Source organism: Chinchilla lanigera, unplaced genomic scaffold (genome assembly GCF_000276665.1).
Source record: "Chinchilla lanigera isolate Chin_1 unplaced genomic scaffold, ChiLan1.0 scaffold00042, whole genome shotgun sequence".
Lineage (NCBI taxonomy): Eukaryota > Metazoa > Chordata > Mammalia > Rodentia > Chinchillidae > Chinchilla > Chinchilla lanigera.
The window spans coordinates 4804852-4829453 of NW_004955443.1; the positions used below are offsets into that span (position 1 = coordinate 4804852).

The window sequence follows — 24602 nt, forward strand, 5'->3', positions numbered from 1 at the left end:
ATTTCCCTTTTATCTCTTAACAGTTTTGCCTCCTCTAAAATCCTTGGGTGAAAGAGGACACATTCATCTGGTCTTTCAACAATATTTGCGTGTCCATTATATGCCGATCCTTGCTCTAAACACGGGCAATCAGAGGGTAGAAAACGGAACAAAATAGATAAGAATCTGTGTCTGCATGGAGCTCATACCCTTTTCTTGGAGGATGACCTATGAACTGTTCTGGCAGGAGCAGAGGGTCAGACTATGGATCCAACTTTCATGTTTCATTTGCTCCCGCTGCCTTTGGCTAATTTCTCACATCTGAGGCCACTGACAGTCTTCATCAACGGGTCATGTCCACTCAGCTTCCAAGAGCAAATTTTCTATTAGCAGGATGTATGCTGGAAATCTTGACCCAGACAACTTAAAATTATTTGCTTACTCCACCTCTGATGGCCCAATTACAAGTGCTGAGCCTCATGGTTCACCATCAGTTGGAATAACAGCTGAAAACTGGGGCCTGAGCTGTGAGGACCCAAGGTGGTCTAGACCACCAATGTGGTGCCTACATCAGACAAACTAGAAGTTAGTAAGATCTAATTTTTCTCTGCAGTTATTACCACTGACCCATCTTTCAGGATGCCCCAATAGTATTAAATCTCAGTATTAAAACCTAACCTACTCTCTGGAACTACTATTAATTTTTACTATCTAGTAAATTTTTCACAGAGACATCACATACTGTCATGACACGGTAGAGTCTCCAGACACTTCTAAGCCATTTAGTTTGACAGTCGTGACAGCATTCTCAATATCATGGGCTTTAGAAGCTGTTTAGAATAAGAAATTAAACACTTCTGTAATATCTTAAACAGGTGTTTAATCCCTTCAATTTCCCTGCTGGTAAACGGAGAAAATAATAGAACCAAATTAGCAGAGTTATTCTAAGGCTTCTGTCATTTAATACATTCAAGACAACAAGAATACTAGCTGTTACACAGTAAGGGCTCAGATATTTCCTGTCTTGGGAATATTTAATTCCTGCTCCATTGTTAAAGTCAATCAGAAGTACGAGGTTGTTTGGATTTAAGCTACATCTCTTGTCCACTTTGCGTGGCTTTTCTCATACTTCTCCAGGTACAATCTCTTTGTTTTAGTTTCTGTTAAACCCAGTCCACTGTTAGGCAGAATTCTAGCTTTCTTGGGTGGTTGCAAATTCTCTACCAGCTTTACTCTGTGGACAAGCCAGCCCAACAAAATTATTACACTTTATAGTTCCTAGAAGGTAGAAAGCAGTATACTTTTGAAAACTAGGAACAGTCTTAAATATTTGCACTTTACTTACATTGTCTTTGAAAAGTTAATAGAAAGAAAAAAATTTTTCCGAAATACTTAAGCTGAGGGAGAAAGAGTAGTTGTGTTAATCTAGTATGATGGTTTTAATTGCAGAGTTAAAGAATTATGAACTCAGTGGAATAAAAAGCTCAGAATATCTGAAACAAGGGGGTGGGGATTTAGCTCAGCGGCAAAAGTGCCTGCCTTGCAAGCGCAAGGTCGTGAGTTCGGTTCCCGGTACCGGAGAAAAAAACCAAAAAAAAAAAAAAAAAAAGAATATCTGAAACAACATCAATCTGTAAAAAGGAAAATATTAAGCCTCATTTATCCTACAAGAGTCTGAAAGGCACTATTAATGTACAAAAATAATATAATTTTAGCATAACAAGAAGTAAATAGATAAATGGAAATGACTAGAGATCACAGAGAAAAACCCAAGTCCAAGTATAAATGAGAATTTATTATAATGTAAAACAGGCATAGCAAAGAAGAAAATGATATATTTTTTGATGCTGTTGGGAAGCTAGTCACCATATTTAAGAAAATAGAAGTAAATTTGATGCCTAAATACTAGGTACAAAAGACAGTTATGAAATTAATAAAATATATGGCTACTCTTGCAACATTAAGAGAAAAGGGTACTTCAAACTAAAAGTGCAAAAGGACAAAATATATTTAAAAAGCAACGTATTTAATTATATTACACTAGAGGCTTTCTGTTGGATGAAGGAGACCATGAAACAAGCTAACAAAGAGGTAAGAAATGTTGACATTCACTAAAACCAGCTAGAAATTAATATCTAGAACATAGAAGGATCATCCTAAAGTCAACCAAAAAGGAAAAAAAAAGACAATTCCAAATTTTAGTGAAATTTCTAGTGGTCAAGGAATAAAAATGCACAGTGTTACAGAAAAGGAAATATTAAAATCTAATAAGCATACAGTGAGATGCCCAAATTCAATAGAATAACATAAAGTAAAATAAGGTAATATACCTCTATACCTATTACATGGCAAATATTAGAAAAAGAGATAATATAAGACACTTCCAGGAATGTGGGACTACAAGAAAACTCTTTATGTATAGAAGGACTTGTTGACTGGTGCAACCATTCCAAAAAGTCACCTGGCACAAAATTAAGTGTATGCATGCACCAGATCCAGTGATTTCTACTGTCAGAGAAATATACAAGAATATATTCAAAATTGTTCTTTACAGGAGTGTTTGTTTGAAGGATGGAGTTGGAGGATACCTGAGTGCCTTTCAGTGGAAAAGTAAACAGGTTAAAAAATGGATGGGCACTATAGAACACATTCTCTGGAACAGGATGCACTATCACAGTGGTTATCTGAATTAAATTTAAAGCAAATCAAGCTAAATAAAAGTACTAATTCAGTACCTTAGTGATATTAGTTACATTTCAAGCACTCAGTAGCCGCTGGCATCCAGTAGCTACTATTCTGGAAAGAGCAAACAGAAAATATTTCCATCACGAAAGAAATGTCTGTTATAGACAGTGCTGCCATGGAGAAGTATGCAGTACTTTGAAAAAAACAAGTAGAAGTTCACACAGAACTATGGATGCTATTTTTTAAAGTACAGTGCCTAGTGAAAGTATTTTGAAACCAAATTAGTTATATTATACAACACGATTTACATACATTTAAAATGTGTGAAGAAAATAATAATACACATTTACCAAGTTAAATGGTTGAAATAAAAAGATACACATTAACCTAAATCAATGTTTTCACATGTTTGGAGCAATATGTGGGAACAGAAGGAAAGAAATGAATCCATCCAGATGCTTTCTCTGAGAAAAATTTTAAACTAAAAGATATAAACTTTCATTTGATAGATGAAGAAATCAAGATCTAAGAGGGAAATGTACCCAAAGTCACATAGTGATTTGTGGAGTTGAGATCAGAGCTAAAATCTCCTCATTTTTAAGTGTAACTACTTTGGAAATTATAAATTGTGAAGACCAAGGAAATTGAAGCCACTCTTACACAAACAGATTGACTCTAAAAGACTCTTACAGTTTTTGAATTCAGAAATCAAATCATGGTCCATTCTTTTCCTATATCCCAGGGATTTTCCTCCTTCATAAACACTTTTCTATCATCTTTGTTGGACTACGGAGTCTAAAGGTCATGCTATTGTTAGTATTAAGACATAAGCTAACAAAGAATTAATCTGAATTATCACTGTATTCAAGCCATTCTTTGAGAGGGCATCATTATTTTTCTTAATAGAGTAGTTGTAAATAGTAGATACTCAAAAGTATTTGTTCAGTGATTGAATACATTGTGTTTTCCTCCCAGGAAAGATCACAATATAAGTAAAACATGATTCTTACAAATAAGGAGCATATAGTACATTTGGTATATGAATCAAATGCCCAAAGAAAGGTTAAACAACAGACGACTTTGATAAGCATCCAACTAAAGAGGATCATTGGCTCTCAAAGGTAGAAGAGATCAGAAATTACTTTTTGACAAGTAACGCTACAGATGGAGGCAGATAAGGAATTGGATATTAACACCCCCAGGAGAGCTTGTATAAAGAAATGGTAGTAAGAAAGCATAGAAATCTTTTATTTGACTGAAGTTCAAGGCATGACAGAGAATGAGATATAAGGTTAGGGGAGAAGACTATAACAGAAGGGTTCATAAGTCAGTAATGGCAGATAGATACTGATCCCATGGCCAGCCTGGTTACATGGGGAAGCCATTCATGTTTGGTGTCCCAGAATCACTTCTACTGCACACTATTTGCTCTCAAAGTATCCCGGTCCGGATGGTAAGACATGCGGTCTTTCTGCATATAGGAAGAAACACTTTGGTACAATAATCAGGAGAGCAATGAAGACTTCCTTTCCAGGGTACACATTAATTTGATGCATTGGGTAACTGAAAAAGTGTTTCTCTGATGCTGTAATTATAAGTATAGGAGCAAAACTTTAAATGTTCTTTTTGGGTAAGTAACTTTTTTGGGGTAAGTAACAGATATTATGGGAAAATTTATATAGTTTCCATGAAAAAAATTTTAAGTGTACTTTAAGACAATTGCCTGACTTGGAATACCTCATTATCATCTCTATTACACAGAATTAGGCTCTAATAAAGATGAGGAAAATTTTCAACTAGTAGTATAAGGTAGTTAGAAACTAACATTAAAATCAGTCTGGCTGGAACAGACTTAATGGCAGGTGATTTCCAGTTAAAACTGTCACGTTTCCTGTTATGTATTTGTAAGAACATGGAAGAGAAATTCAATCAGGAAAACCAAATTATGATAAGAATGTGTTTAATGTTTTGATTATTAAAAATAAGTTGCTAAAAACACACAATTACCTCAATTTTGGTCAAGAGGTCTTGCAATTCTCCTGATTCATTCATTGACAAAATTTTCTCAGCACCCTATTAACAAAAGAGGGTAGGGGAGGAAGAAAATTCATTGTGTTAGTATTTGAAAAAACAAAGTTCAAGCCAGGAAAGCTTCACTCACAAAATAATGAACACATTTTATCTTCAGATCTGAGTACACTTAAAAGCAGGAGGCCACACAAATGTTTTTCATGATTGTCACATATTTGCCTCACCAGCAAAACTTAACTGTAGAGGTAGAAAGAAAGCTGCCGGCAGGAGGTGAGCTCTGGACGTGCACCAGCGGCTGCTCTGGGTGCCCGGAGCCGCTCTAGCATCCTGGAAGGAAGCCTCTGAACAAGGCCCCAACCTGGGCTGTCTCTGCCCTGCTCCACACAGCCCTGGACAGGCCCTCCTTAGAGTAACGCACGCAAAGACAACAATAACTAATAATAAATAATACTAATCAACCACAGTTATTTTGCCATGATCTTACTTGATGCAGTAGACTCTATTATCATTGAAACTGAGTCTTAGCAAGATTAAATAACACATGCAGGTCACCTAGACAGAAAGCACAGAGAGAATTTGAATACAGGCAGGGAGCTTGTTCCAGAACTGGTGTTTTAAACTCTATAACCTAACTGTGAATGTAAGAAAAAGAATTATGTCTGCGCCTTCTGACAAACTCCTGGTGCTTCTTTTAACTACTTTAGTTTCCTTTCTTTTCTAGCTTCTCACATTCTCCCACTCTCCCCTTTTGAAGGAAGGAAATAGAGTAGGGACTTCTAATCAAGGCAGAGACTATGTATGCCTTGTTCGTAGAATATATGCATTACTTAATGGAGTATATATTAAGTCCATTTTTTACTTATGTACCAGTTAGGGAAGAATACTATGCAATAAATACATTTGTATTTCTATGTTTACTACATATGATGGAAAACAAACAGTCTCATTTGTTAAAAAGTGTCTTAATTTTATATAAATTGCAATATATTTTTACATAAACATATATGCAAGAGTACTTACAATTTAGAGTGGAATATAAATTCCAGATAAGTGATGCAGAAAAAAAGGTGGGCTAGGAGATCACAATGGAGGCAGAGGTGGCGATTTACTCATTAAGAGTAGAGAGACTTTTCTGGGGTTGATGGCATTTGATAAGGACCATGAAGAAGACTGGATAAGGCCTCTAAGATAGGGCAGGCAGATCTGTAGTGCCACCTGCCTAGGAGCCTCTAGTTTTGCTTCAGTCTACCTTATATAACTCATGCCATCTTCATTGTCATCAGAAATGTCAGGTCAATATATTAAAACACTATGAATTAATACACAAAGCTATTCAAAATAGGTTATATTCCTTTATTTGTGGGTCATTTTGCTAGAGATGGGACACACATACAGTAAGGCAAAGGTAATGAAAGCACCACAACAAAACATTAAAGTCTAAAACTTAGTAATAACTGGTAATATTTTAGTTTTGCAACATTCTGTTTCTTTAAGAGTTGGATAAACTAAAATGGGAAAACCCTCTGGGGAATTTGGTACATGAGCTGAAGCCGTACGAGAATATACCTCTCATTTTTCTCCAGTGAAAGAAAGTGCACTACAAAGACTCCAAAGAAAATGAATGTCCCGGAAGAGCTATCACAGGTCTACTTCCCAGCTCTCTTCTTATGCTGCCATTGCACCTTAGTAATTTAGGATAAAATGTATGGTGAGAAATCATTTATTTTGTTACCCTTATGTGGTGGATTGATAACTGGTGGTCAACTTATAACCCCCAGCTGAACTGAGGAAGGGGTGCTGGGTGTGGGAGGCCCACCTGGGGACTGTTGTCAGCAGCATAAGAGGCAGACCTGGAGAAGAAGAAGAAGGCTGTTGGGAGCTGAGAGAAGCTGTTGGCAGCTGAGAGAGACTGTGGGGAGCTGGCTTCCTGATGAACTTGGCTGTTTTCATCCTCCGAGGAGCTCGGGACCTCGCTGGCACTGAGAATGGCTTCAGTTCACTTTGGGGAGCTCTGGTCCTCACCTTGAGCATAGCTTCCTGGTTCTGGAGGGGAAGATGGTGCATTGCCGGCCTCCAAGAAAAGCTTGCTGCGTTGACTTCCCTGATGGGAACTCAGCCATCCTGGTCACTGGAGGAGCTCCGGACCTCACAGTTGTGAGGATGGCCGTGGTACCTTTTGGGGGAGCCCTGGTTCTTCTGAGCATCACTTCCTGGCTCCAGTGCAGATCCCTCAGCCTGCTAGCACAGATCCTTCTTCCTGCTGGCACAGACTTTGTAGATTCCACCACTGACCTTTGGGCCTTTCCAGAAGATCCATGAAACAGGTCCGCATGAGACATTGTCGTGGGTTTTGGGCCTCCAGTTGGATTCATGGGAGGCTTTATTATGAGCTCTGGGTATTTAGCTCAACTCATGTAGGACATTGTTGTGGGATCCAGGCCCTCAGCTGGATTCCTTGGTCTCAGTGTGTGGACAGATTTCCTGCACTCTTTTGTATACTGTTCTTTGGGTGACTTATAAATAATCATATAAAGTATGTGTCCTGTATTATGTTGTTCCCCTTGCAAAATAAGCCGCCCCAAACCAACACACCTTAAATACATGAAATTTGTACTGCCTCAGCCAAATAATTCCAATAACATTTCTGCCAAAGAGATAGATTACACTTCATAGGAGAAATGCAGGCTCTGCTCACACCAAGCAGGGTACTGAAAGGCATAATCGTCCCTGATCCTCAGGACACCTAGATGTCTGGCAGACAGGTGCTCTGTCAAGTGCTCCAGGTTGCGAAGCTTGCCAGGTAACAGAGAGCAGGCGGCTGAAGCTCTGTTCCTTCTCTCAGCTGCTGCCATGTAACACAGCCCCCACACTCTGCCTGGGGTCCGTGCAGATCTTCCCCTGTGACAGCTCCCCTAGTCTCTGCCTCCCATGCTGTGTAAGAAGAGCGCTAAAAAACCACCCATTCCCTGTTAGAGAACCGTGTATGTCAAAAATGGGCTTATTTCATTACTCTTAAATATATGAAACTTGCACACTCTGCCTTCCACCTGCCCCTGTCATTGCTACACCTAAGTACAAGATCCTGGGCTGGAGACAAGACAACCGGGTGATCCCTCTGTCTGATTTTAGAAGCTGCAGCAGCAGCACCAAGTGAGTGTAAATTTCAGGGGAGAACTGTACATCCCTCCCATCCTGAGATTTGGCATATGTGGCAGAATGATTCTCCTTCTGCCCTACTTTTCAATGCATTTTCATATTCCAGAGGTCTCGTTCCTTCCTTTGCTCCATTTAAGGCTTTCTAGTTATTCTAATTATTATGAAGAAACTCTTATGTCCACAATATAGTATATTCCCTTAAGCAGCAACATGCTGAGGAAAAACCTACTCTGGGATTTAACTAAGAATATCATACATGAGTTTGTGACTTTTATGTATAACCACACCATTCAGTTCCACACTAGTGGAAATTAATTTATCAATCTATTATCTGGTATAGTATACCAAGATTTCTAGGATGGCTATGGAGATATTTAGGGTACCTTTTAATTGATTTAGAATCACATTTTTCTTTAAAATTAATATAATTCTGAAAATGTGGATAATGGTTGAATTCTTAACAGACATGGGCTCTTTGAGTCATTGGTGCAAAGTAAGTATTATTACCTTAAGTTTTAAAATAAAAGCATTAATGCAAACTTTGTTTCTGATGAACTAAATAAAGTATTAGTACAAGTGAAACATGTTAGCATATGTATTAAAAATATTTAAAACAACGGAACATGTAATTTGGGGAAGTAGTTGAACTTCTCCCTACTTCCTATTCATGTCTCTTCTACTTTGATCTTTCTTTGTTGTGTTTCTCATATACGAGAAAACATACACTATTTGAGCTTGTGTGTTTGCCTTTTTTCATTTAACATTATATTGTCAAGTTGCACCCATTTATCTATGAACTGTCTTGGACTAACCACTTACAAGATAACAATATGCAGTATAATAACAGTTGCTATTCTCCTACTGTTTAGTTATAAAATTTTGTTTTATTGTTTCATGAAATATAAAAAGAGAAAAACATAAAGGCATTAAAGTTTGAGAGAATAAGGAACTTGCTAGGGTCTTTCAGTTTATTAACACAAGGTCCTGCCAGATCTTGAAATCAGGCAAAGATGACTGCAAAACCAGTATTCTGTCTACTCCACTATGTATGCAACCTGATCACTGATATAACATAGTTGCATTATTTTTTTAAAGGCCAGATAACTCCTAGGCTGAGTAATACAACAATCTATTGTTAGGACTCCCCTTTGACTACATGCCCAAGAAGTTTAAGTAAATGAAAACTTTTACTACAAGGGGCTCAACAACCAGAATGAATGTGCCATGGAACATAGGAAAAGTTTTACTTTTTTTCCTAGTACTATATCTTACTCAGTTACTTAAAATACATTGTATATGCCAGGAAAAGACCCATTTCACAAATACCAGTGTGTACCTACACAAATGTGTGCACATATATACATATATTATTATATTTATAGTTATATCTATATTTATATTTATTCATATGCCCCACCTCAACTTACTAAGAAAACAATTTAAAATAAAGTTATATAGCTTTGTAGAATGGAATGGAGCACACAGAAAAGTTCTAAATATATCTCAAAATTATATCCATGATTGGGCTATAAATTGGATCCTAAACCAGCTTCTAGGAAGAAACAAAGCTTTTCTTAGCATAGTAGTCTAAACAATGCATTATATAAGACTTTAGATTAGATGGACAGATTGATATAATATGTGATTGATATAAAACAAACAATATTCTTGTTTTGTTTATTACCCATAAAACTTTTGTCTCCAAATAAATGTTATTAGAAAAATGGCTCTTGAATATAACCAGTAGATGTTTTCACTCTCCTAGTACTTTAACCAGGTTATTTTTCCTTCACACTTAACTGCTTCCCTGCCCTTTATTTATCACTGATAAATAATATGATATGATATTACGATATTGCTTGTTAGAGTATCTTCTAGTGATGAAGGTAAAAACCAAAACTCCACAGGGTACACCATAACTCATTCCACTGTTAGCTGCACCCTTCTTCCCAGTCCTGTATTTTGATACCACAGGAAGCTAAGCTGAATTCTTCCCCTTCTGACCATCTCAGGTTTTTCCATGACCATCAATGCCTGGACACATGCTCCATCCTTTGCAATAACACTGTTTTCTCTCCTTCTCCCCGCCATTTCTCCCACACATCCTTCAAACCCAATTAAAATGTCACCTTCTTTAAAAAGGATCCTCAGCTTTTCCAGTAGGTGCCGTCATTGCCCCCTCTGTGTTCTCAGATCACACTTACCTGCTGCACGGCAAGCCCAGCGGTGATAACAGAGGCTACAAAACATCTTCTAGTACACAATACTCTGTGGCCCATGGACAACTCATAAGTATTTTACTGTTAAGATGGTCAAAATTTTTGTAGTAAATGCAGCATTAAATTTTAAACCATTGTACTTCTACTAACTGCTGATTTATAAAACACAAGCCAGGGGATATATGCAAATGCACTTTTGTGAGGTGCAAGAGATCATTTTGTTGTTATTTTATGATCAAAAGCCAGGTGACTAGAGGGCTGAGAGGATGAACACGATGGAGATGATTTCCTCTATCATTTATCTCAGCTGGGCACTTTATGGGAACTGAAGAGTAAACCACTGGAGGTTTCCCTCTCTTTCTGCACCCTCTGATGAGGACCAGGAGGCGAGGACTCTCTAGTACTGGCTGATTGTGAACACTTCTGCTTTGTAATCAGGAGAACAGATGGCAGGTTTGGCACTGAAGGAGCTCAACCAGAACCTAGCAAGATGCCTGCCAAAAGATGTGCTCAATAAACGTTTGTTACCATGACTGCTATCCCCACTGGAAATGGGAGATTACATCAACTTTGCCTGGAGACTGGCCACCTAAACCCTGCTGACAAAGTCCGAATTTACTTTTGGAGTCATCTCTGAATCTTCTCCAGTGCATGAACCAACTGCATGGGGTCCTTGGAGAGCTATACCAAACATTTTGGTCTGGAATCCTTTCAAAGAAGGTGTACCAATTTCCCATCAGTGTCTTTAAAATTACAGGAACATCTCCCCTGGATAAACTCATCCTAAAGAGCATGAATTTCCTGTGTCCCTGTAGGAAGAATTAACTACAAAATTAACTGCACTAGTTGACTTATTTTATGCAATTATGCAATACAGACTTGGATGTCATAAAATGCCTGCCAAAAGCAAAGGTTTTAGTTTAATATAATTAGTGCTGAGCCACTGTTTTCAGTGTAGTTGTGAGGAACAGTTTTCCACAGGGGTCGATCCTGACATTTTATAATAAAGCTATGGAATCAGGCAGTCAGTTGAGGGTGCATTACTTGCTTCTTTGTTGCAGAAGAAAGTAACTCTTTCAGTTAATATCAGATTATATGAAAGTGGTATCTAGTCAGTAACAAACAAACCAAGAAAAGTAATAGTAAGTATTGGGCTAAAAGAAGCCAGAAGGTTATTTTCTGTAATACCTAATATTTTCATCTGCTTCATCCCCAAATTCTTTTCATAAAGTAATTTTTCGAATGCACTGGTAAGCTCACCAAAGTTTTGTTCTTTAATAAACAACCAAGAATTCCACTTAAAAGTTAACTTGGTCATGTAATTGGAACACTTTAAGACTTTGGTTCCTCCTTTTGGTTCCTAATAATGTCTAAAGGGATATTCTAAGGATTATATGAGAATATGAGAATATAAGACTCTAGAATATTGCTTGACATGTGATAGGAACTCAATAATAAGTCACATAGTATTAATACTAATGGTAGTAAGCAGCAGTGCTAGTAGTTGTTGTAGAAAATTCCTTAAATACCAATATCAACCACACAAAATTTAGACAAATATTTCCTGTCTAGTGTCAACAAATAATGAATAGATAATGGAGACCAATAAGAGACATTCCTTTGGGATTATGCTACTATAAATTGAAAGATAATGTTATCTTTAAGAGGGAATGGAGTACTTGGACTTACTATAGGTTTATTTTTGTACATGACATTGAGAAGACCAAATTTTAGGGTCTACTAAGAAAAAAGGTGGCATGAAATTTGAGATCGTCCAGTTTATAAAAGTGCTTAGCTTACTTACTAAAAGGCTAATGTGTTCTTTGTTGTGCGATCCTTAGCTAATATTTACATAAAGCTCTCTGAAGAGTAAAAAGAGTAAGAACAGCTAGTGAACAATATTGCTGAAGAAAACTGAGCTGATTGTTTTGAGGACAACATGGATATTTAGTCAGTCAGCAGGAAAAATATTTGAAGATGGTTCACATATACTGTGACAGTAATTGAGAAATATAACTAGATGATCAAAAGGTTGAAGTACTGATAATAACCCAGTTTAACTTTCAGGATCCTAGCGGGAAACAGATAGTGTCCCCAAAGTATTTTATCAAGAAATATTCAATGAAAGGTCCCCCTACAGAAATGTAGACAGGGCTACACAAACTGAGAAGCGTACTGAAGCATCCAGAAGCTGCCAGCAATGGGAAGCTGCTGCCACTCTGATGTTGAAGGTTCGTGGGGAATGTGCATCAGAACCTACATGAGATGTTGCCATGGGAAAGGAAGAAAGAGAAAGATGGACAAGGATAATAAGAATCTTTCTGTAATCGTGGGGTAAAAAATGTGATTCATTTGGGCAAGATGATATGCTGGGAAGGCTGTGAGACAGCACTGAGATTACATGAAATCCTGGCTCCTCTACTTATCGGCTGTATGTGCTCTAACTTAACCCCTCAAAACCTCAGATTTTGAAGAGCAAGATATTTCTAGCACTTCTGGGGTCTTTAAAAACAAATGAGATGATGCATTTTAAGTGCTCAGCATAGTTTCTTACATTTGTACAACTTAAATAAAGAAAATCTTATTGGATTCTTGTTATCTTTATAAGATTAATATACGGTATAGAAATTTCAGTGATCCTAATACCTAATTAATTATGGTATGTTCGTAATTCCTAAAAGCCTAAATGAAAAAATTTACTGTAAACTTCCTTAGTTTTTAAATGAACTGCAGAAGTGTTGTCTTATTAGGACTGTCTCCTCTTACTAATAAGTAGGAGTAATTATCTCCTACCACTGCCTCTATCCATCCTTCCTTTTAGCTAGAATATCCCCTAAAATTCACTCAGGCATTCTGTTCAGTGAAGAACTGTATTTTTCATCCTCTAGTGCGGCTAGGTGTAGCCATGTAAGTAAATCCTTTCCAGTGAGATATGAGCAGAAGTGATGCTTGAATGCTCCAGGCTACACCCTTAAAATTGGGCTGCTTATTTTATACTTCATTTTTTAAATTTTTAACAATTTGGAAAAATGTGATAGAGCTGAGCCATTTTTAACCATGAAAGTAGGGCTGGCTCACAAAATAAAAGAATCACTCATGGATAGAGAAATCTATACCCCTGGACTACTACCAAATGAAGATTTTTGAGAGACAAATAAGTATATGACTTATTTGATATAAAAGTCTGTAATTCATGTTGTAATAGATAACTACACAGACATGTATGTGTCTCTGGGTGGTGATTAGGGCAGGAGAGCAGAGTCATCATGAATGAGATTAGTACCCTTATTGAAGATGTGGCAGGGAGCTGCCTTTGCTCTTCTACCATGTGAAGATGCAAGCAGAGGATGGCAGCTAATGAACCAGGAAGTGGGCTCTCAACAGACATCAGATCTGCTGATCTTGACTTTAGATATCCCAGCACCCAGTATCTAGCCTCCAGCCTCCACAAGTATAAACAATAAACTTTTACTGTTTATAAGCTACCCAGTTTATGGTATGTTATCATAGCAGTTCTAGTGGACTGCTATATGCTATGCATATGACTTTGTGTGCACATATACATTTATATATACATAGAGATAGATAAACATGATAAAGACAGAAAAATAGATAGGATCTAAATACTGGTGCAAACGGAAGGTCAGCAGAAACTCTTGCATACTATCCAAAACAAACTTAGAAATTTATTTTAACAAGTTTTGGGAAGAGATAGTAAAACAGGGCAGCAGTAATAACCATTTCCAGAAAAAAAAATGTAGCTGTTTTAGTCTCTTTTCTTCCATTCACGCAGTCTCAACCTGCCAGAACTATGTCCTTCCTGTTGGAGAATCAAATCAAGGAAGCAATTATCAGGGAAGATGACAGGATAAACCCAGTTCTCTCAATCTGGTTGAGAATGAAGCCTGACACTCTTTTGTCATCTCTCCTTGTCTTGACCTCTGTAGCCAAAGAAAGCAAGTTCGGAGTTCTGTTCTGTTTCACAAGTATAAAGTTTCTTAAATTTATCCCTTGAGGACCTTCATGTTTCAGTGGGTGCACAATGCCAGGCGCATTTCTTAAAGGCGAAGGAGAAGGAAGTCTGAGCAATGATATATTGTAAACCCACATGAGAAGTCTTCTATAGTTTAAAAGATGTTCTCCAAGCATCACTTATTTAATCTTCACTGCACCCTTACAAGTTGCCTTTTAAAAGCTTTAATCTCTAAAGTTGAGGAATTGAGACACAAAAGTTGAAGATTTACAGATGCACATATTCAAGATCACTTAACTAGCAGTTGGTAGGGTCAGAATTCAAAGTAAGTCTATCTAACTTTCCAGTCAGTGCTTTCTTTGTTAGGTTCACCTTTTTCATTTATAAATATGGTTAAAATAATGTCCACCTCTAGGGATAATGTGAGAACAGACCATGATACTAACAAGATGCATCAAACCACAGTGCCATACACAACATATTAAGTCCTTACTAATGTCTGTGACTATTATTACCATTACTGTTACTTTTATTATTATAATCACAGTATCACAACACAATACTATAAACGTTGTCAAATGTGCAGTGACGCAGATAATGCAGAATATAGACATTATTTCTTGTCACTTCTTGTGCCTCACAGACTCTCTAGCATTTTGTTTATGTTACCAATGAAGACACACTAATGCTGTGAAGTTGTTCTAAGCTGTGGGTCTCTTGTTTTCCTTACCCTTAAGCAAAGATAGGAATGGATGGAAACACAGGTCATGTGTTAAAGGATGTGAGTATAAGCAAGTCTATATCAGGGCCTTGCCTAGGGTAAAAATGCAGTCCTTTTGTTTAAAATATAGGCTAACAAAAAAGATATCCACATAATAACTGCTGATCTTACCAACTATTTTATAAGGCAAATCATAAGAGATAGATAAGAAGAATCAGGGAGACAGATATTTCTCAAATGGAAAGGGGATCAAGAGATGGAGGGAGGGAAAGGGGATGAAATGGGAACTGACAGGTGTTAGGTACATGTACACACTCCACACAAGAAAACACATGTCATGCACTGCAAACATGTACTAATAAAGAGAAAGAAAGTTTATGAGGAAAAGTTCCTTTTAAAAGGACAACATGCTAAATGCTAAAAAGATGAAAAACTAAAAGAAATAAAAATAAACTAGAAAGAGTGAAAACCAAACCAGAAAACACATCTCAAGAACAAAGAGAAGTTTATATCTCAAACTACTTCACAATATAAAACCACAAGTTTAGGACATATCTCAGTCATAGAGTATCCCTGGGTTTGATTTCCAGTACCACCAAAAAGAAGAAGAAGGAGAACAAAGGAGAAGGATGAAGAGAAGGAGGAGGAAGAAGAGGAGGAGCAGGGGGAGAGGAGAAAAGAAATTAGAAGTCAGCAATTTTTATACTTAATAAATACAGATCAATTCATAAAAAGTACCATAAAATTAAAGATAAAGGATGTGCTACAAATAATAAATGGTATCCAACCAGTCTCTCAACAGCTACCACAACCTACAAAATATTTAGAAATTAAAAGTACTGGAAAACACCTCAGAAACTAAACTCTGGTTCAGTGTAGACCTTATATTTCAGTACCTCTTTTTGCTGAGACTAAAAGAAACTATCGTCTCTTTGCCTCTGGGATTAGAAACTAGACGAAGAGTGATAGGCAACAGGAAAAATCACACATCGGCAAATCTAGTTTAGTATTCTAGGATAAATCAATGGAAATATAAGGAGGACATCACACAAATGTCCAGACAATTACGTGCAAGCCATTTGGAAGCTTCCAGTGAAATGCACATATTGTTGGTGACTTACATTTTCAAGAGCAAAAATAAAAATACTTCTCTTCCAGGAAAATGCCACATAATTCAAATGCTTCTCCTCATAGTTCAGAATAAATAACTGTCACTGATTCTTGAAGTCAGCATTTTAAAATTGACACCTTGCAATAGTAAAAAATTGAGTTAATAGAGAATGACTGATGCTTTGCAAAGCATCAAACCCTGTGCTATATCACAATCTACTCAAGCATAATGGGCTTTAGCTCCTGCTGAGAGTAAATTTGAAAATAATAAAACCATATTTAAGACAAAAAAGAGTATTGTTGAAAATATATTTTTTCATTTTTCATATTTTTAATATATACTTGCACTACATAATGATTACATTTCTTGTGGGGAGTTGGTACGTGTACATAACACATCTCATTTCTTTTTTATCTCCTTCCCTCCCCTCTCTCCTCCTTTCCTCCATCTCCTGGTTTGAACAAAATCTTTCTCTCCACCTTCTATGAGTTATCTTTTATTTTGTTCTTTATTTGTATTTTGGGTTTCTCTGATAAGAAGTAGTTAAACTTGTGTGTCTGATTTATTTCACTTCACATTAAGATCTCATAGGACATTCATTTTCCTACAAATGACTCAGGTTTATCCTTCTGTACAACAAACACCCCTTTGTGATTTCACACTCCATTTCCTATACTCATTCATCTATGATTGGCGAAATTCCATTTGACCCAGCTATTCCCCTTCTATGAATCTTCCTGAAAGTTAAAGACATCATATATTAGTGATGCATATACTCATGTTTATAGCAGCACAGTTCTCAATAACTAAATCTTGAAAGTATATTTAACATCAAACATAGTTAAGTGACTGCTAGGGAAGGAAAGTTTGGCTCTGGTAAAACGCATCCAGTCATCTCTAAGGAAAGTGTAGGAATTGAAGAAAAAAAAATCCATAGCTATATGTATGGTCTAAATATTTGGTTTAAAAACGATGAATTGGTAATATAGCTCACACCACTTTTCCCCCTACATTTTGCTAGCATGTATTCAGGGTAGGCTTATATATCACAAAAGATAACAAAAGTCCATTGAATAAAAGCCACCAACCAGCTGACAGCAAACCATTTCCAGAATTTCGTAGGATTGTTGTCTTTTTCTGATGTTTACAAACAATTAAGCCATCAATATGTTCTTTAATTTGTCATCTTTTTAGGACCTGTTATCAGATTAAAACATTTCTTAATGTTCAAATAACCTTTTTAAAACTTCTCATAGTTTCCCCAAGCAAGTTATCCATTGGGGAAAAATCTGTTTTGAGGGCCAAGCCCTGGTCTTGGGGTATTTGAATGGAAAGGGTGAGCCTGAGGATGGGAGAGGGGTAGAAGTCCAAAGGCAGTAAAGAATGCCTTGCTGGCAAAGAATGGTCTCGCTGCTCACTAAGAGACCTGGAAAGAAGATCTGATTTTGCTTCCAAAGAAAAGGGGAGAAGGTAGAAGAGATGGGGTCATGGGAGTGTGAGCATGCACAGGGGTAACATGGGCTGAGTTCAGGGTATGTGATATGCCCCAGAAGCCCAGAGGGCTCTACAGCCACAAGGACTTTGCTTGGGAGTGTACAGTAGGTCCCTCCTCTTCCTCTTCTCAGACCCCGAGTGTGAATAAATTTCATTCAAGTGTTTTGTAAGTATAACATACAGAGAAAAACGGGGCAAAGAAATATACCTGTAGTGCAAGTGACCAGAAGAACACAAACCTCTCTACCCCGGCCTCCCTCCATATTCATGCATATCTTGGGGAATTTTCTGGTGCACGTGAAGAGTGGAACTTTGTAGCACAATTTATTGTTGCCCATGTCATACATGATCAGGGGCCCCAGGCACCAGCTTGCCTGTATTCTGCCATTCGTTCCTGTGTTCTGTTCATCTGAAATACATTTTCAGCTGTTGAAAAGAATCAAGCCACAACCCTGAGCAGTATTTCAGAGATGGGCAAGCAAGTCTACTGAATTTCAAATTGTTTATTTAAATGCTGGTTCTCAAAACTTATCTGTGACATACAAAATTCAAACCAATGATAGTATTCAAAAAGAATGATCAAAAAAGTGAGAGTTTTTTTAAGTTCACATTTTCAGAAGCCATTATTCTTTGAAATGAGACCCTCTGCCTTATGGGGACATCAGAACACATGAAATGTTTGGGATAGTTGATACCTTCTTGGGAAATGCTACAAGGTGAAAGCTAAGTATGTCTGCCCAAACACAAATCCCCCTAGGATTTCTTTGTTTTTAGTAGAACCATGAACAGACATTTTTCCCATATGAAGCCTAGCCACTGTGATGGCTGTGCATCCAATCATTTACAATTTTAGAATTTATTGTCCATTTGTATGTTTGTGATATTGTCCTCAGGAATTGTGATTTTCCTATTTTTATTTTTCAGGTATGTGATAGTCATTCTGCTTTACTCAATCGCTCTCACATGGAGCATAAATTAAAATATGGAGCTCTATTTATGGAGAAGTTTCAGTGTATTCTTTTCAAGTTTACTTTTATGTTAAGGGAAGATTCTGCCAATAGATAAAAAGTGGAAATGAAGTGGACAAATCTGCAACTTTTTACAGAGCGCATCCTAGCGACAGGAAGTATACTCGATCTTGGTAGCTGAAATGACAGGCTCTAGCTTCCAGAGTCTTTTTCTAAACTTTCCCCACCACTTCCTGATCATAGTAAGGTTAGGGTGGGCTGACTGATCATCGGAGCCTCAGATGCTTCATTTGCGATGCGGTATAACAATATTCATGTCATCAAGCTGGGGACGCACTGAGATTTCCCCAGTGGAAAGCATCTACCTCTGTACCTGCGCAAAGCACTCAATACATGCAAGCTTTTTAGAAATTACTAAACTATTGTACTTTCAAATGTAGGTTTTATTATTATTCGGGCATGGCACAGTGATGCCAACAGTTCATCAGATAGTTGCCATGGAAGCACAGTTTGTGCCCACAGCTCCCAAGGGGAGGAAGCACGCCACAGCAGACACGGGCCAGTCAGGGAAGCACCAGTCGCAAGGTGGAGGGAGTGAGGGCCACATGGGCAAGAGCCTTTCTTGTGGTTTCCGTGGAAAGGGGAGGCAGGACTCAGAGCTGTAGGTCGATTAGTTTGAACAATAGCGGTGTCAGGGGACGAAGAGCTCCCCTTAGATGTCTGATATCAGGCCCGGGGACGACTTAGGGCAGGGAGATAGTGCCCAAGTATGAGTGTTCCACAGAGGCGGTGGGTGTAGGTGTTGGTTCTGACTGCTTTGTTTTCATTGCAAAAACTTGCTTCAGAGCAAGTTGTTTACCATCATTAGAGTTGATGGGGATATAAACTAGTACAAACACTTTGAAAATCAGTATGGAGATTCCTCACAAAACTAACACCAGAAATTCCATTTGACTCCGTTATTCCCCTTCTAGGTACCTTCCCAAAAGAGTTCAAGACATCGTATTACAGTAACACATGCTTTTCATATTTACAGCAGCACAATTCATAATAGCTAAATCTTGGAAGCAGCCTGTATATCCATCAACAGATGAATGGATAAAGAAAATGTGGTATTTACACACAATGGATGCCGTAAAGAAAGCTAAATATGAATCATTTGCAGGCAAATGGATGCACCTTGACACCATAATGTTGAGTAGAAGAAGTTTATACATCCTATGGTTTCTCTTATATGAGAAACCCAAACTATAAATAAGACCGAAACAAAAGACAAAACTTATTAGTTTTCTATGGGAGAGGCATTCCTTCCACTATTGGCAAAGTCTCAGATGTTAATGCTTCAGAAGATAGAGAAAAAATTTTAAAAAGTAGTACATCTTCAACTCCACATTTTCATTATTTTCTTTGCCATATATTTTAGTTACTGTCTGAATATTAGCTAAGACACTCCCCATGTGAACATATACATAATATTTGTGCTCATTAAAATTACAATTTGCTTATCTCCTCTTTAATAAATAATAATCTTCTCCAAATATTTGAAACTTTTCACAAATACAAAAAAATAGCAGGCTAGAGGGATGGAGGGAGGGAAAGGAGGAGGAACTGAGAGAGAGAATTAAAAGTAAGACAAATTTCAACTTTCAATCTATTATAAAACATCACTATCCAAAATGCATTGTAGTAGTAGGCATCGGGTTGGCCACCACGTTTGTCCCATCATTCTTGCCACTTTCTGCAGCAGTTCTGGCACTCTTGTTTTGTGACTCTCTGTAGCTGGTATCAGCCTCAGTGTCCTGAACTGATTAAAGCAAGGTCATTTTGACTTTGAGGAAGAGCCAGAAGTTGCAAGGTGCCAGATCTGGTAAGTAAAGGTAAATAAAGAGCACCATAATGTTGTTTGCAAGCCTGCCTCTCCATTGGATGACACTTGGAAGTGGCATTCACTGTATTTTTTTATCATCTCTGCTAAAGACACTTATGAAAGGGGACTTTCAAACCTGCTTCAGAAAGTAGTAAGGACAATGGGATAAATGTGTTCAAAGCAAAAGGAAGTATTATGAGGGGGATTAATGGCAATATATCTTTTTATAACTACAATAATAATGTTAATTTAAATAGTTACCATATATTTTATTACAGCTTGTACTTATAAGTAATAACTCTTTATAGAGAATTTTTGTATATGATTATGAGTTAAAATATAACTGACATACAAGGAAAATTGGTCAATAAAGTATCAAAATAGCTATTGACTAAGCATGAGGAGATTGATCCAATGTAACTGGAATTAAGGAAAAAAAAGTACTAGACAATATTCAAGATATAAAATGGAAAGTACAGTAATCTTCAGAACATCATAATGAAGAATGGTATTCTAAAAAATAGAAACTTACAGGATTTCTGGGTTTGCAACATGAAGCCAGAATGAAATGACTACAATTTTTGAAGCACAAAGAAAATTGTTTTTTATTTTAAAGAGGAAAGAAAACAAAAGAACAACAACAAAGATAAAAACAAAATGACACAAAGGCAATAAAAATGATACAGAATTTCAAAACAAGATGATAAGAATTAACAGTGGTTGTTATATTATATCTTGTCATCTTCCATGAAGTTGCTCAGATTACCAGATGTAAGAATGCAGGGTTGATAAAACATTTAAAGAGAATAAAAAATAATAAAAAAAAATAGAAATGATACAGTTTCACTTTGTCACAGTAAAAAAAAATATTGTTTTATGAGAATTACATAATGCAATTTCCAAATGCACAGATTATTAGTCAAGAGTTCTTCATCATGGAAGATGAAATATCAAAAAGCACAAGTTTGAAAAACTGCAATGATTTATTTTCCAAGTAACTGTAGGTCAAAGTTAAAGATGACTTATTAGGGTCATAAAATAGCACTGGATGTAGTAAATTTATGGCTTTGCTTTGTTCTCTGTCATTTTGTAACCAAAGCTATTTCTATACTGCCATAATGTATATTTTTAATCCGACAGTATTAGCCGCAGCAGAGCAAGCCACAAGTCACAAGCGCAGATGACTGCAACTCTATTTATGTTCAAGATATATTTCCTGACACTACATCTAAATCAGGATTTATTCATCAAATTAAATTTCCACTTCGCTTCCAACAGTAACTGTGCTTCTAAGGAAATAATTTGACGCCTAAGTTTCATCTTTGCAAACGTAGTTTAAAATCTACAATTTTTGCATGCCTCTAAAGTAACAACCTAAAAATGGATAGCTACTCATGGTTGTTAAAGTCTACCTTTGATCAAGTAGCATAATGAAGAAATCTAAAAGCTGGAGAATGTTGATATTTGAGGTATTCTCTGGTAAGACTGGTGGAATAGATACGGCCTTTGCCTAGCCTCAGTCTTAAACAGGAACACCATGTTCTTTATTTTAGACAACTTTGAAACCCTCAGACTCAGTAAGATTTTACACTGAGTTGTCTGCAATCCTATCTACAATTTTTCTAGCATTTCAAAGATGACACTCTTTCATTTGTCATGAAAAAAACAAATTACACATGTGGAATGCTATCCCTTATTTTAGAAGGAAAAAGACATCAAAAACCTAAAACGGCATCACCTAATTTACCATCTTATTGATCTAAAGAATAGCATACATACATTTCGTGTCCCCCACATCCTGGTACTGGAGATGAACCACGGACCTTTACACTAACCTACAGCCTCAGCCCTTTTGTTATTTATCTCTTTTTTGTTACTTTGAGACAGGGTTTCACTAAGTTGCACAACTGGGATCAAAATTACCCTCCTGCCTGGCCTCCCAAAGTAGTTGGGATTACAGGCAAGAGCCACCATGCACAGCTGCCTGTCCTCTTTAAGGCAGCAAATACATTAGCATTTTAGTAAAGTTAAGATCACTGCATATGGTTGTTCTCTTAGTGCTGTACAACTCAGCTATATGCATAGAACTGAAGAGGCAAACACCTTGCAGCAGTGAAGAAGTGACAAACTAGCGACTCCTAGTGGTTGGTACAAAATAGTGCAAATATCTAATCCCAGCAAAGCCAAAAAGAACATGGAAAATAGTATACAGTATTACTTCTTTCCCATCTAAATGAACAAAAGAATTAGTTTGGAGAGATGTATTTTAAATGAGTCACTTCTAATCATGCAAATAAATGCATAAATAAGTATGTTTAAGACTACAGTAAAATGTAACTTTTATAAAGTTTCCAAAGCAAAAACAATAAAACATGCTGAATGTTACTAATACAGATATAGCTCAATACTCTTTATTTTTTGCGTTTTGTCGTAGGAACATAATTCAAAATGAAGAAAAATATATGTCATGCTTTATTGATAAAGTGAACTTCCACACTAAAAATCTTAATTTCCAACCAAAGGGAAATGCTTCAGTAAACTGAAATGTGACCTTTTGGTGATACATAATAAAATCAAACTCAAGTTTAAATACTAGGTAAAAAATAAAATATGCTTTGATAAAATCATGCCGAAGGAGATAATCACCTTGCACAACTTCCTGTCCTCCCCACTGCAGAAGGTAGAGCACAGCAAAGGCAAGAAAGTGATTTTTCATTCATTTTGTCAATGTTCATCAAACTATATAAAGATTTTAAAGTTCTTCTAGTTATCTATCACCCTGTGGTAAGGTTAATAGAAATCTCTGAGTCCCATTTGCCAACTCTCGGTAATAATGTTGAACGATAGACACGGAAGGACCGACGACTTTCATCTGGGGCCCTCTCTAGGCCTGTCCCTACAGCTCTGTGGCCCTTCTTCTCCTGCATATGACTTACGCCCTAACTTACTCCATACTTTTTCACATAATCCAAAGTAATCAGCAGTTGTTATTAAACTGCAATAACAATACTCCTCTTTCAAGACTCATCTTTGACCAGTTGTTGCTTAAATCCGGTGAGACAGTGCTGACCTACTCTCTTTGCGCCCTGTAAAACACTTTCTTCTTTCCCAAAGAGAAAGCTCCTCCCAATACTCCTCTTGTTGACTTTATCAAAAAGACTTTTGCTCACAGAGCTCTGGTCGATTCTCTTTCACACACCTTCTTTATGAGGGAGTTGGGAAAGCGACCACGTAGCTACTCCGTTGTGATGAACACATGCAGCATTCATCACCATCACCGGTGCTTACTTGGAGCCTAATCAGTATTTCTTCGTTGAAAGTAAGTGATTGAAAACTAGAGCTTATGGTTCGGAGGTTGATACAAGGGTCCAAATTTAAAATTTAATTCCTCACTATATTTTCCCCCCTTTCCAGCTCAAGGCAGAAATTTGTCAGTGAATTAACACCCCAGGATCCAAGAAAAGCGAGAAGAGAGATGATGAGGAAGAGTGGCTCTGAAACGCTGCGGAGGTCAGTATCCCCGTCTGGTCAGGAACACGCTGTTCTGTTCCTTTCATTTGATTTACGTTTTATCCGTGAAAAATAAAATACACATTTCCTGGAAGGAAAGAAGATAAATGAGGGAACGGTGAAGAAAGGAAGAGGAAAGGACCTTAATTGAAGCAGCATTTCTCACTTCAAAACCCTACAGGCATGCGGTATGAGTGTTGTTTGCTAAGAAAGAAGAGAAAATAATCTTCAGAAAAAAGTTACATTAATTTTTAAAATTTTCTCTCAAAATTAGAAATACAAAAATATAGGCAAATCCAAAGAAGCACAAACGTGTAAAACTTTATAAAGTTACTTTAGTGCATTTAAAGAAACACTTTTAATTCTATTTTATATTTCAGTGATCTTACTGCAACATGTGAACTTTACTCCCACCCACATCTCCTTCACCTTCTGAGTGTACCAGCACCTAAGGACAGTGCAAAGCCATATCCCCATCAGGTCACATGCCTGAGTCGAGCTAAGCATTACGGGTTCCTATTTTCCCACATGGAAACACACAGGGGCTTGGACACCGCCAAGGCAACAGCGTGGTGGGCGATGAGTGTGTCCAGCAGAATGTAAACAAGTCTGGTTTCAACTCCTGTCCACGCTTCCCGTGGAGTTCTAAGCAAGAAATGTAACAAGAGAAAAAATGAAAACTATCTGGACCATAAAGTATTACCAATCTTCGAAGATAGAAAACATAGCTGCTACCTATAAATTTTATAACATTTAAAGCACAATATCACATTAGTTATCGCTGTATTCTAAGTAACATGAAATGTAACATTTAGTATAGAGAGGAACTGATTTCCCAATAAAATTATTATTTCAAGCCTAACTTACAGTGCTTTTATTTCTCCTGAC

General features: G+C 37.1%; 1 protein-coding gene across 1 annotated transcript in view; it reads right to left on the bottom strand.

Annotated features, from left to right (window-relative positions):
* Positions 1 to 24602, bottom strand: part of Grxcr1 (glutaredoxin, cysteine rich 1) — a 109694-nt gene that overhangs the window by 5796 nt on the left and 79296 nt on the right. Inside the window, exon 3 of the mRNA XM_005391916.2 lies at positions 4672 to 4737. Within this exon, the coding sequence (XP_005391973.1) occupies positions 4672 to 4737 (66 nt within the window). The remainder of the gene's footprint in view (positions 1 to 4671; positions 4738 to 24602) is intronic.